This window comes from Prionailurus bengalensis, chromosome B3, assembly GCF_016509475.1.
Source record: "Prionailurus bengalensis isolate Pbe53 chromosome B3, Fcat_Pben_1.1_paternal_pri, whole genome shotgun sequence".
Lineage (NCBI taxonomy): Eukaryota > Metazoa > Chordata > Mammalia > Carnivora > Felidae > Prionailurus > Prionailurus bengalensis.
Window position 1 is genome coordinate 100,231,301 of NC_057355.1, and position 15,798 is coordinate 100,247,098.

At 43.7% G+C, this 15,798-nt stretch overlaps 1 protein-coding gene across 3 annotated transcripts in view; it reads left to right on the plus strand.

Annotated features, from left to right (window-relative positions):
* Positions 1-4,339, plus strand: part of GNG2 (G protein subunit gamma 2) — a 120,900-nt gene extending 116,561 nt beyond the window's left edge. For all 3 annotated transcript variants that reach the window (XM_043556153.1, XM_043556152.1, XM_043556151.1), the window contains one exon: positions 1,138-4,339. In XM_043556153.1, coding sequence (XP_043412088.1) covers positions 1,138-1,266 — 129 coding nt within the window. In that variant the 3' untranslated portion in view covers positions 1,267-4,339. The remainder of the gene's footprint in view (positions 1-1,137) is intronic.
* The last annotated feature ends 11,459 nt before the right edge of the window (positions 4,340-15,798 follow it).

Sequence of the window (15,798 nt, forward strand, 5' to 3'; positions counted from 1 at the left end):
GCCTGTTTCCGATTCTGTGTCTCCCTCTCTCTCTGCCCCTCCCCCGTTCATGCTCTGTCTCTCTCTGTCCCAAAAATAAATAAACGTTAAAAAAAAAAAATCTTTTGGAGTGGTCTCTAGAGCAAGTATATTATGTCCTGTAAGAAACCAACTCTTAACTTTATGGTTTTTGAGCCCAAATACCATTCCTCAGGTGGATCATCCACCTAGTCCCCAGATGTGGTTATAAATGACCTTTAGTTTATTTTACCAAATGAAGTCCACCCTCAAGTCGTGAAAATTGGCCATTGTCGAGACTGGTCGAAGGAAGGCAGTCCAGACAATTCCCAAGAAGAAGCTACAGAAATGTGAGAAATAACAGTATCGCTGAAATCAATGACCAGCCTTGTAATGGGACTCCCTCAAGGATACAGTGCTCGATTGAAGGAATAATATATATTTATCAGATATATACATAATTATATATGTATAAGAACATATAATCTAGAATATGTAAAAATATAAGAATACATAAAGTTATGTGCATTTTTTGTGTTTGTGCACATCCTGCTGTGTTTGTTTAAAAAAGAAATGAACAAGCCTTTCTGCATCCTAACACAGTTCCCGAAGCAAGAAGGCACAACTATGAAATGGTAATAATGGCTAGCCTGGATGGAAAGCCTACATGTGCCAGGCACTACGTAAATTGTGTGGATTAACTCACTTAACCCTTGCAGCCAGGGCTGGGACTATGATGAGGCACCTAGTAAGGTACCTGAGGCACAAATCTCAGGAGACCTCCACTGTCAGGGCTGTGCGCATGCAGGGTTGATCCTCACGTGACCTTAGCAGTGAGCACCCCATTCCGTTTGTGCCCTAAGGGCCTCACTCGCCTGGGCCTACTCCCGGGACTGCTGGAGACAGTCCTGAGAGGTCATGATCACCAACTCCCTTCTTTGCAGACCGGGAAACGGAGCCTATGGAGGTTGAGCGCCCGCCTGTCTTTCACACGAGCTGGTGAGCAGTGCAGCGTGGAGTTGAGCCCAAATCCTTCCGGGCAGCTGGACTCTGAAGTCTGGGCCTTGACTGATGGAAGCCATGGATGCTTCTGCCGATGCCGCGTCTAAACATCCGGTTGTTTTTTGTCCTCCTTTCCAGGTATCCAAGGCGGCTGCAGACTTGATGGCCTACTGTGAGGCCCATGCCAAGGAAGACCCCCTGCTGACCCCCGTCCCGGCTTCAGAAAACCCATTTAGGGAGAAGAAGTTTTTCTGCGCCATCCTTTAAGCCTTCGTGAGGAGCCTGAAGAGCCGCCGGGCTCCTGGGACACTGATGTAGAGTTCTTAGCAAAGTGGGCACCTTTCTAGTCCACAGCATTTAAAGAGAGGGAGGAGAACCATCCTGGAAACTCCAGGCTATGCATGTTTAAAGAACTGGTCCCCTTTTTGAGAATGATCGCCAAACCACATCCCAAGTTAAGAGATCTGATATCTGCAGAACTGCCTGGAGGAGGGGAATCTGTAAAGATAAAATCCGCGTCATTTCTTTTCTGCTATCCCTCCCCACACCTTATGTTTCTGCTTCATATTTAAAAAAAAAAATCAAAACAGACAGCCGTACTGAGCTAAGATGTGTATGACCTTCTTGGAATGAATATTGCCTTTAGCATACCCTTTGATAAGCTGAATTGTCCAGTGTAGCCGCAGTTTGGTTTTATGGCATTGATGTTTAGTCTTTGTGCCTTTTTCTTTTCTCCTTCCCCCGTACCTCTCCTTCCACCCCTTCCCATTAGAGTAGTACAAAGATAAGACTGGACTTGTCCGTAAGACTGAACTCCAAGGATGAGAACCCAAACATGTAGGGAGATGCTCCCCGTGGTTTATCCTCATGGTAATAACAACAAAAAAACGCCGGTTGTCTGTGTTCTCTTATCACAATTCCTAACATTTGTACATGATAGCTTTGATTCTGCAAGTAAAAGTAAATCATGTGTTGTGACTGGTGCTTTCATATATTTGTGACAATTTTTGAGTGATACTGCATGAAAATGTCCCTATGTTACATCCATTCAGAAGGTTTGTTGTTTCACTCTGAAGTTTGGAACAGGAATGCGAGAGGAGAAAAGCTGGAGAAGAAAAATCTCAGTCTCTTGAAAACTGAGATCACTTCAGCGCCTTAGCCATGCCTAAAATACCTCTGAGTTCACAGTGGCGTATATGCCTCTTCGACGTATTTTCCAGAATCCAAAGCAGTTTGGTTGTGTCCAGGATCCAGGACAGCACAGGAACCACTGAACAGGACAGGGAAGGATTCAGCATCAGTTGGGAGGTGCTTTTGTTAGAGTAAGGGCAAATTTCATCTTTCCCTGAATTGTGGAAATTCTAGATTCAAGAACACTTTCTGTTTGTTCAAGTACCAGGAGAAATAAACCTGGATGGCTCCAGAGAAGACCCATTCTCAGCATCCTGGCTGTTCACTGCCAGGGAGAAGGGGGCAGGTGTGGCCCCCTCAGCCAGCAACATCAGAAAGGTTCTGGCTCTTTTTTGCCACTGAGATGGTCTTTGCTTTTCACTCAGCAGTTTTTCAGTAGAACCTTTTCTGGTTTTGTTTTCCATCTTGTTTGTTAGAGTCTCTCAGTCTTTATTTACAACTTCCTGGCAGCTAGAGCCCTCTTTTCCCAAGAGATGATCTTAAAAGTGATTTTTCCTTACAGCTCTAGCCTTCATCAGTAATGGAAGGTCCTGGAAGCCTGCATCACTTTTTTTTTCTGTGCCATTCCCAGGCAAAAGAGGACCTCTCTTACATCTCACTGTTTACTTTGATGTCACGAAAACCATTTCCAAATTCATTCTATTCTCTTTCCATTCTCTTCCTTCTGTTAAAAAAAAAAAAAAAGGAAAGGAAGGAAAAAAGATGTAAAAGCTTAATATGCCAAGGACAGGTTTTGAGAGAGTAAATATTTTCCTTAGCTCCTTTTATGGGCATGATGGCAAAAGAATAAGTACATCCAATTAAAGCTCACGCCTGGGGCCAGGAAAAGGGACTGCTGAAACATTTGCAAAAGGTATGAATGTACTTCTGTAACCAGATACTGCTGTTCAAACCTTGGGGTGTTGTTACAATCAGTGAGACACTAATGCAGATACAGTGGGAAGACCTTGGCAGAGTAGTTGTTAAACTACATACCATATTGTACCATTAGCTTAGTATTACCGTGGAATCAACTAAAACCGTATCACATTTTTAAAATTAGTCAAAACATGCATTGGCCATGTAGTCACACAAAAACAACTGTAAATGAAGCACCTTTTGGTGGTGATTAAGGTGTCATTGCGAGACCCCAAGGATTTTCATAATCCACATCATTGATGTTTCTTAGAGGGGCTCTTTATGTTTTTATGTGAATCTAGATCTTTGGAGCAGTTAAGATGGAACTAAAACTTGAAGGATGCACCATAATACGGCTCTGGTAATTAGAAAAGTTAAGGCAGTTCCAAAGTGCGTGCGACCTTGTTTACAAAAGAAGAGAGAAGGCAGAGAACACACAGCCCATCTGAAATTACGTTTAAGGAAAATGTTTTGGCTTTGTCGTACTTTCATGTCCTACCGTATGGCATTATACTGCCAGAGTCTTTATATGCGTTTTTGCTTATTGGTATTTTTACTTGTTAAGGGGAAAAGAAATCTTTTGATGACTTATACCTCTCAAGAGCTTTAATTCTGTTAGAAGTTCACCGATCATTTCCACCAGCATGACTTTATCTTAAGGAATAACCAATAGGAAAACTTAATTATTCAAGGCCCTAATATCTGCATATAATGTATTGGATAGTAATGAGAATCTGCCATGCAGTTAAACAGTAACAATAACCCTCATATTTAGGGGAAAAAATATCTTGTATCATCCTCAATATTCCAATTTCTTTTTTTTTTTTTTCGATTTTAAACCAAGTACTATTTAATTTTAATTAGAGGTTGCAAAAAAGTACTTCGATCTGAGGGTAATTTTAATAATAATATTTGAAAGAGATTGCTTACCAAGGAGAAATTAAATCAATTTATCCATATACTCCTATTCACAAATGGGAATTGAGGAAATCAAGCATGCTGTCTTAGAGTTTTGTATTTTTTTTAATATTTGCTTTAAGCTGCTCCTGGCAAAGGTGAATTGTTACATATACATTAATATATTCCCAACCCAAGAATGGTTCACATTTTTCCTATATAAGACCTATGGAGTGTGTCTTTCAAAGAGAGGAAAATACAGAAATGTTAAAGAAGGAAAACCTGAATGTGATGTGCACATTTTCATCCCACATGGACAATGTATTTGTTTTAATAAATGGAATTTTCAAATTCATTTCACATGCAGTCAATTTTATTTGAGGGCCCGTGGGCCACCTGGCCCATCGATTTCATGGTTAATTTGAGAAGGATGGTGACATGTAACAGGATGGATGGAGAAACAGAAATCCATTGGCTTTCTTTAGGATTTTGTTAATAGAGGTGCCCTAAGGAAGGAAAGACTCACATGAGAACTCTTTAAAAGCCTTTCTCTCTGGGTCTCTACATCTTTGGTACAATGCGTGGGGACAGAGAAAGGTGATGGAGGAGAGCCCAGGGCTCCGGCAGGCTGGACCATGAGGACAAACAAACTGCGATTACACTCTACTGTGCTGTGAGTGTGCCGCACTGGGATTTTTCCTTCATACGTGCACACACACGCACTTGTACACACACACACGCACAAATAAACACAGAGAGTCTGGTCTCCGTAAGTTGTTCACTACTTAAATGGGGTACTGGAGGCCGCCTGGGTGGCTCAGCCGGTTAAGTGTCCGACTCTCGATTTGACCTCAGGTCATGATCCCAGGGTCATGGGATGGAGCCCCACGTTGGGCTCTGCACTGAACACACTGCACTGTGCCTCTCTCAGTGGCTCACGCTCTCACTCTCTAGATTCAGTAGCTCCTCAGAGATATTCTTAGTCAACAAAACCTTCTGTATGTCCCTCAAATTATGCCAGTGAGTAGTAGGCCCTGTCAGTAACGAAGGAGGTGCAAGATGTCTCAGGACTTGTGCCAGCGACAGCAGCATCTTTAAAACTGGTAAAGGGGCCACTTGGAGTGAACGTACTTGTCCACCTACATCACTGTTTCTCAGACAGTGGTCCCTGGACCACCTGCTTCAGAATCACCTGGGATGCCTAATAAGAAGGCAGACAGTAGGCCCCAACTAAGAATTTCTGGCAGTGGTACTTAAGTACACGTACTCACCTACATGGCATAGTCCGAGGACCATGACTTCAGGACTTAACGACAGCGAGCTTTGCATAATGCCTAAGGAAAGGTGTAAACCAACCAAATCTATGCTCGCTCTTATTCCTACAGCCAAAAGACGTGGCTGTCCAGGAGTCGACATATAACCTGTGGGTGAGAATCTAGGCAGATCCTAGGCATGAGACACCGTGGGGAGGAAGCTGGTGGGTTTTAACTCTGTTCCTGTTTTGTTGAGCCCCCGTGAGAGGATTGCCTTCAGCTCTGGCTCTTTAATAAGCTGGTCACATTGTAGGCAGCACTCACAATCACGTGGGAATCGGAGCTGGGTCAGCTCCAATCCACAAATTGCAAATAATTTGCCAAGGGAAATCCCTTTCCCTTCGGTTCTGCCCCAAATCTACATTTTCTTCTATTTAGAACCAGGAGACTCAGGCAGAATTTATTTTTAATGAAAAGGGTCATGGGCTCCCAGGCCTTTCCTCAGTAAGAACTCCTACTGTTTTCTCCCTGCCCTGGGGTGGGGGTGTATCTCCATGCTAAGGTGACACAAAGACGGTGCCTGGTGACTTCGTACTGTATCCACAGAGCCCATCCAGCATGAGCTAGAGGAGCAGAACTAAGCCCCAGAGTTCCCATAGGACCTTAGGCAAGTTCTTTAACTTCTCCATGCTATAAAGTGAGGATGAGAATATCTGCTTCACTAAGTTGTCAAAACCAAATGAAAGAGAAGTACAGAGGTTTCCTGAAGGAAGAGGTGATAAAGAGTCATTAGACACTGATCGCACAACTTTTGAAGAGAGGGGAAAGTCTAGATGCTTCCTTCTCAGTGCTTGGACTCACGTCCTTTCCTCTCAGCCCCCAGAGGTTCAGACCCTCAGTACCTCACATTTGAATTCCTGCCACACTTGCTGGGGTGGCCACGCTGACTCATCTCCTCCCACTCTGAGCCATCCCATTAATCAGGACTCCTTTGGTTCCAAGTGGCAGGAACCTAAATGAAACTGGCTGAATGTAACCGGAGAGCTCAGAAACAGGTCCCACTTCAGGCTCAGCTGGATCCAGGTGCTGAGATGATGTCATCAGGTGTCTTTCTCGTCCTTTGGCCCTGCTTTCCTCTGCATGGGTTTGATTCTCAGACAGACTCCCCCCGCCCGCCTTCAGCAACAGGATAGTGTCGGCAGCGTAAGGCTTGCTCTCACCTGGTCAGCAACCACAGAAGAAAGATAGTAACAGCTCCAGCACAAGTCACTGGCTATATCACTGGCAACATTTTCTAAGAATCTCCACTGGCTGGATCTAGTTCGAGATCCCACCCATCCCTGAACCCCAGGGTCACTGTACCACAGGGGCAAAATAGCAGATCTAAAGGAAATTGAAGTGCTCCCACTAGAAAAAGAAGGTTAAAGTCAAAAACACTGATGCTGGTGTGCCTGGGTGGCTCAAGTCGGTTAAGTGTCCAACTCCTGATTTCAGCTCAGGTCGTGATCTTGTGGTTCATGGGATCAAGCATCCCTTTGGGCTCTGCCCTGGGCATGGATCCTGCTTGGGATTCTCCCCCACCTCCCCCTCCTGCCCCTCCCCTGCTGACATGCATGGGCTCTCTCTCTGTCTCTCAAAATAAATAAACTTAGGGGCGCCTGGGTGGCGCAGTCGGTTAAGCGTCCGACTTCAGCCAGGTCACGATCTCGCGGTCCGTGAGTTCGAGCCCCGCGTCAGGCTCTGGGCTGATGACTCAGAGCCTGGAGCCTGTTTCCGATTCTGCGTCTCCCTCTCTCTCTGCCCCTCCCCCGTTCATGCTCTGTCTCTCTCTGTCCCAAAAATAAATAAACGTTGAAAAAAAAAATTAAAAAAAAAAAAAATAATAAATAAACTTAAAAAAAAAAAAAAAGGACTGATGCAAACCACATCTTGCCAGATTCATGCATGTAACCTCCAGTTTCTGCACAGAACCCAGAGTGCTCTGGCTCATGATGCTCTTACCAACCCATTAGAAGCCACACTCAGCTGCCTGGCTGGCCAGGCCCTGAGGAGTCGAGCCCCTCCCTACCCATTCCACCTTGTTTTTCTAAGCTTTCTTGTGGTTCATCCTGCAGTTTGCATTTTCAAACCTAACCCCACGTCTTTGTTTATGATGTTATTCCTCTGGAATGCCATTGCTCAACTCAAGTAAATAAATCTCGCTCGCCTTTCAAACCTAGTCTGAATTCCATATTGTCTGTGAATGACTTCAGGAAATACCTCTTTCCTCTCAACTCCTATTGCCCTTGTCATCAGCCTCAAATAATTTAGTATTTGACTGTAGGTGAGGCCTTGTGCTGGGGTAGACACTACGTCCTTCATGACTTTGTGGTTTTAGTGGAGGAAGGAGACCAGGAAATAGTCAATTACCAATCAGAATGAGAAGGTGTAAACCACAGGGAGCTAAGGGGAGGAGAGGCTGGAATCCATGGCTTATTATATGAAAATCTTGTCTCTCAGGGTAAACTAACTTCCTTGGGAGTAGAAAACACCAGTTAGGCAGGCCTCGGTGCCTAGCACAGCACTTGGGAACACGGTAAGTACTCAACGGTGATTATTGATGGATTCGGCATAGCACACAGGTCTGCAGAGAGAAATGGGACATGGCAGAGGCGTGACTAGTAAAAGCTGGGCTTGCGAGCTTGCCAAAGGCAGCTGAGAAAGCAGCTCCCTGCCGCACAACGGTCAGCAGTTGGCTCTGTGCACAGAACGGTGGACTAAACTGTGCCAACTGGTGCCAACTAGCGTCCCCAGGGCTTCCTTCTCCTCAGTCAGCAGCCCCTTGGCCCCAGTGACAGCAGCACTCTCCAAACCAGGAGTGAGATCTAGTGGGCACCGGAGGGCCCAGGAGCCAGATGAATTACACCCCACGGGCCCACATTGCCTTAATTTTAGCCCCAGGGGAAGGGTCTTTTCCACTCTCCACTGGGAACACCATCTTTAAGTTACTGTGTCTACACGTGGCTATTTTAATTTAGACGGAAATTAACTAGAATTGAGTAAAATTAAAAATTCAGTTCCTCCACTACACTAGCCGTATTTCAAGTGTCTGATAGCCACGTGCAGCTAGCGGCTACTGTATGGGAGAGCAGAGATCTAGAACATTTCTCTTGTTGCCAGAAAATGCTATTAGACAGTGTTGCTCAAGAGCTATGGTCAGCAACCTTTATCCCACGCTATAAAACTAGCAGAATGTGCCTTATCTATGCGCCCAAATTTTGGCAAAAGACACACACATCCAAACAAAAAGGGAGAAAATAAAAGTACTATGATAATCACCACGATTGGTCATAGGTCGTGGTAAACTATACAGAAGAGATAGGCTGTGGATTAGGTAGCATTCCTAGAGTCTCCTAAGCCATACCTTTATGTCCATCTCTCTCATTCAAGAAAGTGAAATTATAATAATCATGATGATGAGCATTAAAGAATCTACTCCTGAAATCATTGTTGCACCCTATGCTAACTGACTTGGATGTAAATTAAGCAATTAAAAAATAATAATCATCAAGATGATGATAGCCGTAATAGCAGTGGCAGCGACAATGATCAAGAGAACACTTATTAAGCACTAAACTATGTGCCAGGCACAATGCTAAACATTTTAAGGCACCAGTGGGGTCAATGCTCACAATAACTCTACGGCATGGATATCTTTTATCTCCTGTAGCAGATATCATATATGCGTCATATCACTTTGATTTCAGCCACACTTGCAGGGGTTTTATTCTTCCCCAGGGAAATTCATTCCCCCCCGGGGGCAATCCTCAACCAATGAGAGATGAGAGTCTGGATTAATTTACAGGCACCTACCCTCCAGGGGATAATTCTGCGATACATTTCATATGGTTTCTTAGAGGGTCTCTGTCAGGACTGAGCCTCAATTGTCCAGAATAGTAACCAGCGCAGGAATACACTGTATTGATTTTTCCTCCCTGTCTCACTTTTTTTTTTTTCTTACTACATTTTCACTTTCTGAGCTCACCCTCACCACCATGAAACTACATTCATCCAAGGCCTAGACCCAGGCTCTGCTTTGGGGGGACATTCAAATGAATTCCCCTCCATTTTATGGCCCAGGAATTAGAGATTTGGAAAGGTTGACATTTCCCCAAGTTCCTCTTGCTATGAAGTGGAGATCAAGGATAAGAACTACATCCATCTTGATTGCAAAATTTAACCCTTAACTACTATCTTATGCAAATTTGAACGTGAGTACTTGAGAAGGAGGCGATTAGAAAGTTCTGAATCAGGGGGCGCCTGGGTGGTTCAGTCGATTGAACATCTGAGGACTTCAGCTCAGGTCAGGATTTCATGGTTTGTGAGTGTGAGCGCCACATTGGGCTCTCTGCCTCACGGAGCCTGCTTCAGATCCTCTGTCTCCCTCTCTCTGCCCCTCCTCTGCTTGCACTCTCTCTCAAAAATAAACAAACTTGAAAAAAAAAAAAAAAACACAAACCCAAGAAGGCAAGTTTTGAATCTGTTCTCATTTGTAGAATAAGTAGATTGTTTGTAAACTTCAAACCTCTGAGTTGCTTTTCTGGAATGAAGAAATCGGTGAACTCTTTCTTTCCTTCACTGTGGTCGCTTGGTACCTAGAAAGTGTTCACTTGCACAAAAAATATTTCCTGGTATCAAGGAGCCTGTGCAAGGAAAATCACAATGAGTCTAACAGGGAAAGTCCAAAATGGTTTTTCGGTTGTTTTTGTTTTGTTTTGTTTTGTTTTGTTTTGTTTTTCAGGTCTTTCAGGAGGGGAAACTCCCCTCCCTTTCCAACTGCTCTTCTAACAACTGCTTCCCTGTAACCTCAGAGTCCAGTGACCCTCCAAGGGTCAGAAGCAGGGTCTGGGTGGCAGCGGAGGTTTCCAGCGACTTTGTTCCAAAAGCATTGATCTGAGGAAAGGATGAGAATCTCAGGACAAAGGCCCTTGCAAATGCAGCTTCAAGATTTCACCCAGAACTTCTTGGAAAGAGATAAGAATGGTGCTCATTTCCTTTCCCCACCACTCCCCCCATCCCATTTCCTGTCCCTCCTTCAGAAATATGCAATATCCCACTGGAGCTTGTCACACAGAGCAACAGATACTGCTGCATTTGCATAAGCACACACAGGAGAAAAAGCTTGCTGTTCCAGACTGTCTGCAAAAGCAAACTGTCGCTTTAAGAAAGGGGTCAGCATGACTCCCTGGTGCGTCCCTTCCTGGGACAAAAATCACTGCTCCTACCTGTGGGCTATGTTGGTTTACTTTACAACAGCGGGTCTCAAAGAGTATTCCAGAACTCTTGAGGGTCCTAAGATCCTTTCCGAGGGTCTGCTAGCTCAAAACTATTTTCATAATAATGCTGTGGTATAATTTGCCTTTTCTACTTTCATTCTCTCCTGAGCCTACAGTGGAGCTTCTAGTGCCTACGTGATAGTGATACTGACGACTGACGACTGATGTCACAGCAGATTGGATGCAAATGCACATGAGAGCCCAGCACTCTCTTGTTAAGCCCAACAGTAAGAGAATTTACAAAAACGTAAAACAATGCCACTTGCCTCCGTGTATTTTTTGGTTTGGGAACACATAGTTATATTTTATAAAAATATGTTATTTATATTAACATGTAATGGGTGTGCTGTTACTTCAACGAATTAATAAGTGCATCATTTTTAAAAATTTGTTTCGATTTCCAATACGACAAATAGCAATAGATATAACCCACTAAGCCAAAGCCTTAATAATTTGAAGGTGTTCTCAATAATTTTATTTTATTTTTATTATTTTTTTAATGCTTATTTATTTTTGAGAGAGAGATGGAGCATGAGCAGGGGAGGGGTAGAGAGAGGGAAACACAGAATCCAAAGCAGGCTCCAGGCTCCAAGCTGTCAGCACAGAGCCCGACGCGGGGCTCTAACTCATTAAGCCAAGAGACCATGACCTGAGCCGAAGTCAGCTGCTTAATTGACTGAGCCACCCAGGTGCCCCAAGGGTGTTCTCAATAATTTTCAAAGTGGAAAGAGGTCCTTAGGTCATAAAGTTTGAAAACTGCTTTGTGAACAGTTTTCTCTTCCACCCCCTATTTTGCAGATGGGGAAATGTGTCATTCAAAATCTTATAGCTATTTAGTGTCAGAGTCATGAGTAGAACATAAGAAAAGATGACTCTAAAGGGCAAGACAGAAATGTTTTAGGTTGTCCCCTAGGAGACTGTTCAAATGTTTTCTAAAAAGACATTCCTGAATTCAGTTTCACAATGAGTGTCTTAAGAGATCATTTTCCGCTAAAAAAAGGTTAAAAAAAATCATGGTTCTCTCACAGGTGTAAAATAAGCACATGTTGAAGATTTTATTTGATTCCTTATTGTTAAGGAAATCAGGTAGATGTTACAACTGGTTCAAAACAGAGGTCAAAAAGCAGACACATTTATAGAACAGGAACACTGAAATGAATTTGCAAATGGTATAAAACTGTCTTCTTTTACATGGGGAGAGAGAAGCCAACTGAACCTCCACTAGACGGAATGTAGTTGCCTATCTAAAGTGGGAAGTATTTCACATAGCTCTCAGTTATCTATAACTCACAGAGCTATAAAACAGCTCAAAGGCAAGAAAAGGTGCCGAGCCCCCATGGAAATGGAACCAGACAACTAGGAAGAGTGTGCCCTGAGCAATGCATAGCTTTCCATCCCGGAACAGGTGTTTCCCCACAACTGAGGCCCTATTTAGGTGCCAGGCACTGACTCAACTTAAGGGAGTCAGAAAAAGAGGAACTCAGTGTGTGCCCTGCTCTCGAGATCTCACAATCCATTTGTGTCACCCTATTCTTTCTATACACTGAATAGTTTGTGTCCCCCCAAATCCACATGTTGAAATCTTAACCCCCACAACGTGATGGTATTTGACGGCAGGGACTTTAAAAGGTGATTTGGTGATGAGAGTGAGCCCTTATGAATGGGATTGGTGCCTTTATAAGAGAGACTTGAGAGCGATTCCTCATTCCTTCCACCATGTGAGGACACAGAGAAAACACAGCTGTCTATGAACCAGGAAGCAGGTCCTCACCAGACACCCGATCTCCCAGCACCTTGATCTTGGACTTCCCAGCCTTCAGAACTGTGAACAATAAATTTCTGTTATTTCTAATCTACCCAGTCTATGGTATCCAGCCATATGGACTACTGTATTCTGTGATATAACAGCCCAAGTGGGCCAAGACGCTATGTAACCCATTACTGAAGTTGGAGACTGTGCTGGTTCTCATACACTGACGAAGTAATTCTTCGGTTCATTTCCATCTTCTAGGTAATAAAAGCTACCATCCATTTATTGCCTACTGTGTATCCTCCTTAAAGCCCCATCAGAAAGGTAATGTTATCCCCTCATTTTACAGGTAAGAGCAGTTGAAGAAGTGAAGTCACCTACATGTCCAAGACCTCTCTCAGTAAGACTCGGGAGTCAAACCCTGGTGTATCTGGCTTCGCCTTCACTCTCGCTCCTAGTTCAGGGCTGATCCGGCAGAGCCTCCCTGGCAAAACAGGCATTTTGCAGTAAATATTCACACCAGAAAAGGCAATTAGTTGTGTTGACCCTCGAAAGTCATGGGTTTTTATTAACCCCTGAACTCAGTCCAGAATTTTCAACAATTCTCCGCTCAGCAATAGTAGGACCTCAAAGAGATGTTTTGTGTCCTTCATCTTTTTTGGAGGCTATTCCCAGATGGTATCAGAGAGAAAATTTTACAAAGATATTCTCTCAGAGAGGTGTAGAAATTACAGATGGAGTAAAAAGTTTGCGGTGACAGATGGCTTAGAGCCGGAGTTTGGAAAACCCCAGGCTGTGGGCCAAATCTGGTCTTTGTATGGCCTACAAATTAAAAATGGTTTTTAGGAATGCCTGCGTAGCTCAGTCAGTTGAGCGTCTGACTTAGGCTCAGGTCATGATCTCGCGGTTTGTGATTTCGAGCCCCGCATAGGGTCAGTGCTGAGTTCAGAGCCTGGAGCCTGCTTCAGATTCTGTGTCTCCCTCTCTCTCTGCTCCTCCCCCGCTCACACTCTGTCTCTCTCTCTTTCTCAAAAGTAAATAAACATTTAAAAAAAATTTTTAATGGTTTTTTACATTTTTAGATGGTTGGGAAAAGTCAAAAGAAGAAGGCTATGTGTGACTGTGAAAGTTATACAAAATTCAAAATCTCAGGGCCCCCAAATTAAGTTTCATCAGAAAATAGTCACAGCCATTCGTTTTGTATTTTTTGTGCCTGCTTTTGAGCTACAACAGCAGATTTGGGAAGTTATGACAGAAACTGCATGGCCCTGCAAAAGTAAAAATACCTATTCTTACCAAAAGTTTGCTAACTCCTAGCTTAGAGTGACTTTCTACATGAATGTTGAGAATAATTTCTCAGGAACCCCAAAGTAAGTAGTTCTGGACTTCTACATGACATGAGCTAAATGTGGCAGGTTTCAGAATTATTTGGTTGCAGGGGGTAGGGGGTAGTTCTGTTACTGCAGGACTCTTGGTGAGAGGGCAAACCCCACTAGAAGCTTTAAGTTGTCATCTGAGTGTCACTTTGGGAAGGTTCTCCGCTGGGTTTCCTGCCGTGGGCACCACTATCACTCTGTTCCTCTTCTGTTTTACGTCCTGTGGAAGCTCCACTTGCATTTACCATTAATTACAATAATGAAAATTAAGTGGTGCCTCCTGTGTGGGAATTTTCCAGTCCCTGACAAGAAGCTTCCAAATAATTCTTTTTCAAGAGCACCCTCTGCTGGTCACTTCTCAGAAAGCACCACGTCATCGCATCTGCAGGTGGGTTTTGCCACCAGGAAAAAGCCAAAGGCAGGTTTTTCACAGCACACGGCCATTAACGTCTGAAGATAGAGAATTCCACTGTCGAACTTGGTGAGAGAATAAAACTCCTTTTGAATGCACACTAACAATCTCCTAGTTAGATAGAGAAGCCTGGGGAGCACAAAGTCTTGTTGAGCATTGGCTTCCCAAACAACCTGTCAATAAGGCAAAGCTGAGTTTATTACTTAACCCCCATAAGGAAGACTGATAGGGTCTCAATAGGAAAAGGGGAAGTTCTGATTAAGACTTTGAAGTCTGCTTTTAGGTAGATTTTTTTAAGTGTGTGTGTGTGTGTGTGTGTGTGTGTGTGTTTTAAGTAATCTCTACACCCAACATGGGCTCAAATTTCAACCCCCAAGATCAAGAGTCACATGTTCTACCGACTAAGCCAGCAGGTGCCCCTAATGTAGATCTTTTAATGTGATGGGAAGGAGGTTTGGTTCGGATTGGGTAAGGATTACGGTTTAACAATTTACAACTAGGGGACACAACAAGATAAGTAAGGCAAATCTAAGAATGTAAACCATCTGCTGATGATTTGACAAGACTTTCCACAATTTCTCCAGTGAAACCAAGTTTTGCAACTTTGCTTTTCCAAGGTAAGAGTCTGTGCTAGTAAAGTTATGCTAATGAAGGTCATAGAACAGTGAGGGCACCTTAATGTAGACAATAAACTGTGGGGCTTGGGATAGGTGGTTTGGGCTCTCAGCTTCTCAAGATGGGGACTGTTGTCTAAAAAGCCCAGCATGGATGGGATATGCGCGAGGCCAGTGCCCCGGTGACTTGACACAAAATGTTGGGCCAGCTCTGGGCTTCCAGATTTGTTAGGGTTTTTCTTTTTTATGTTTATTTATTTTGAGGTAGAGATAGAGTTCTGGTAACAACTTTTCATGTTTAGATACGGGACTCTGTGGATACGAGGTAGCCCATGAAGGAAACCAGAATATGTCATCCTAAAATATGCCTCTTTGACATAAAAATTGTTTTCAGTTGAAAGCAAACCCTGGGGAAAAATTCCCCCTTTTCTGGACTATCAGCAGGAAATAAATTCTTCTTTTTCTGGAGTCACACTCCCATCAGCCTTGCCATGGCATCGGAGGAATTTGCAAACAAATCTTATTAAACTAGCCCTTATCTTCCAAGGACTACCTAGCCCTAGTTGGATTACCCCTAGCCCAAATCCCTTTGTCTTGTCAATTCTTCACAAATTTACTGTTTCTTTGTCTAAATGATATAAAAGCTTCCCGATCTGGTCACTTTACTCTCTTGTAAAGATTCTCATGTACATGTAAATATTTTTAAAAATGTGTATGCTTTGGGGTGTCTGGGCAGCTCAGTCTGTTAAGCTTCTAACTCTTGATTTCAGCTCAGGCCATGATCTCAGGGTCATGGGAATGAGGCCTGAGTCAGGCTCCGTGCTGAGAGCCTGCTTGGGATTCTCTCTCTTCTCCTCTCCCCTGCTTGTACTCTCAGAATAAAAATAAACATAAAAAAGAAAAAGGTGTATGCTTTTCTCCTGTTAATCTGTCCTTCAGCTTAATTTTCAGACCCAGCCAGGGATGCTAAGAGGGTAGAGAAAAACTTTGTTCTCTCCAACACCTGCCAGGAAAAGAATTGATCTCCATAGGCTGCTGCAGTGCTGGTTAGTCATCTAAGTGTCTGCATTGGGCCCCGAGGGGGCCTAGCACAC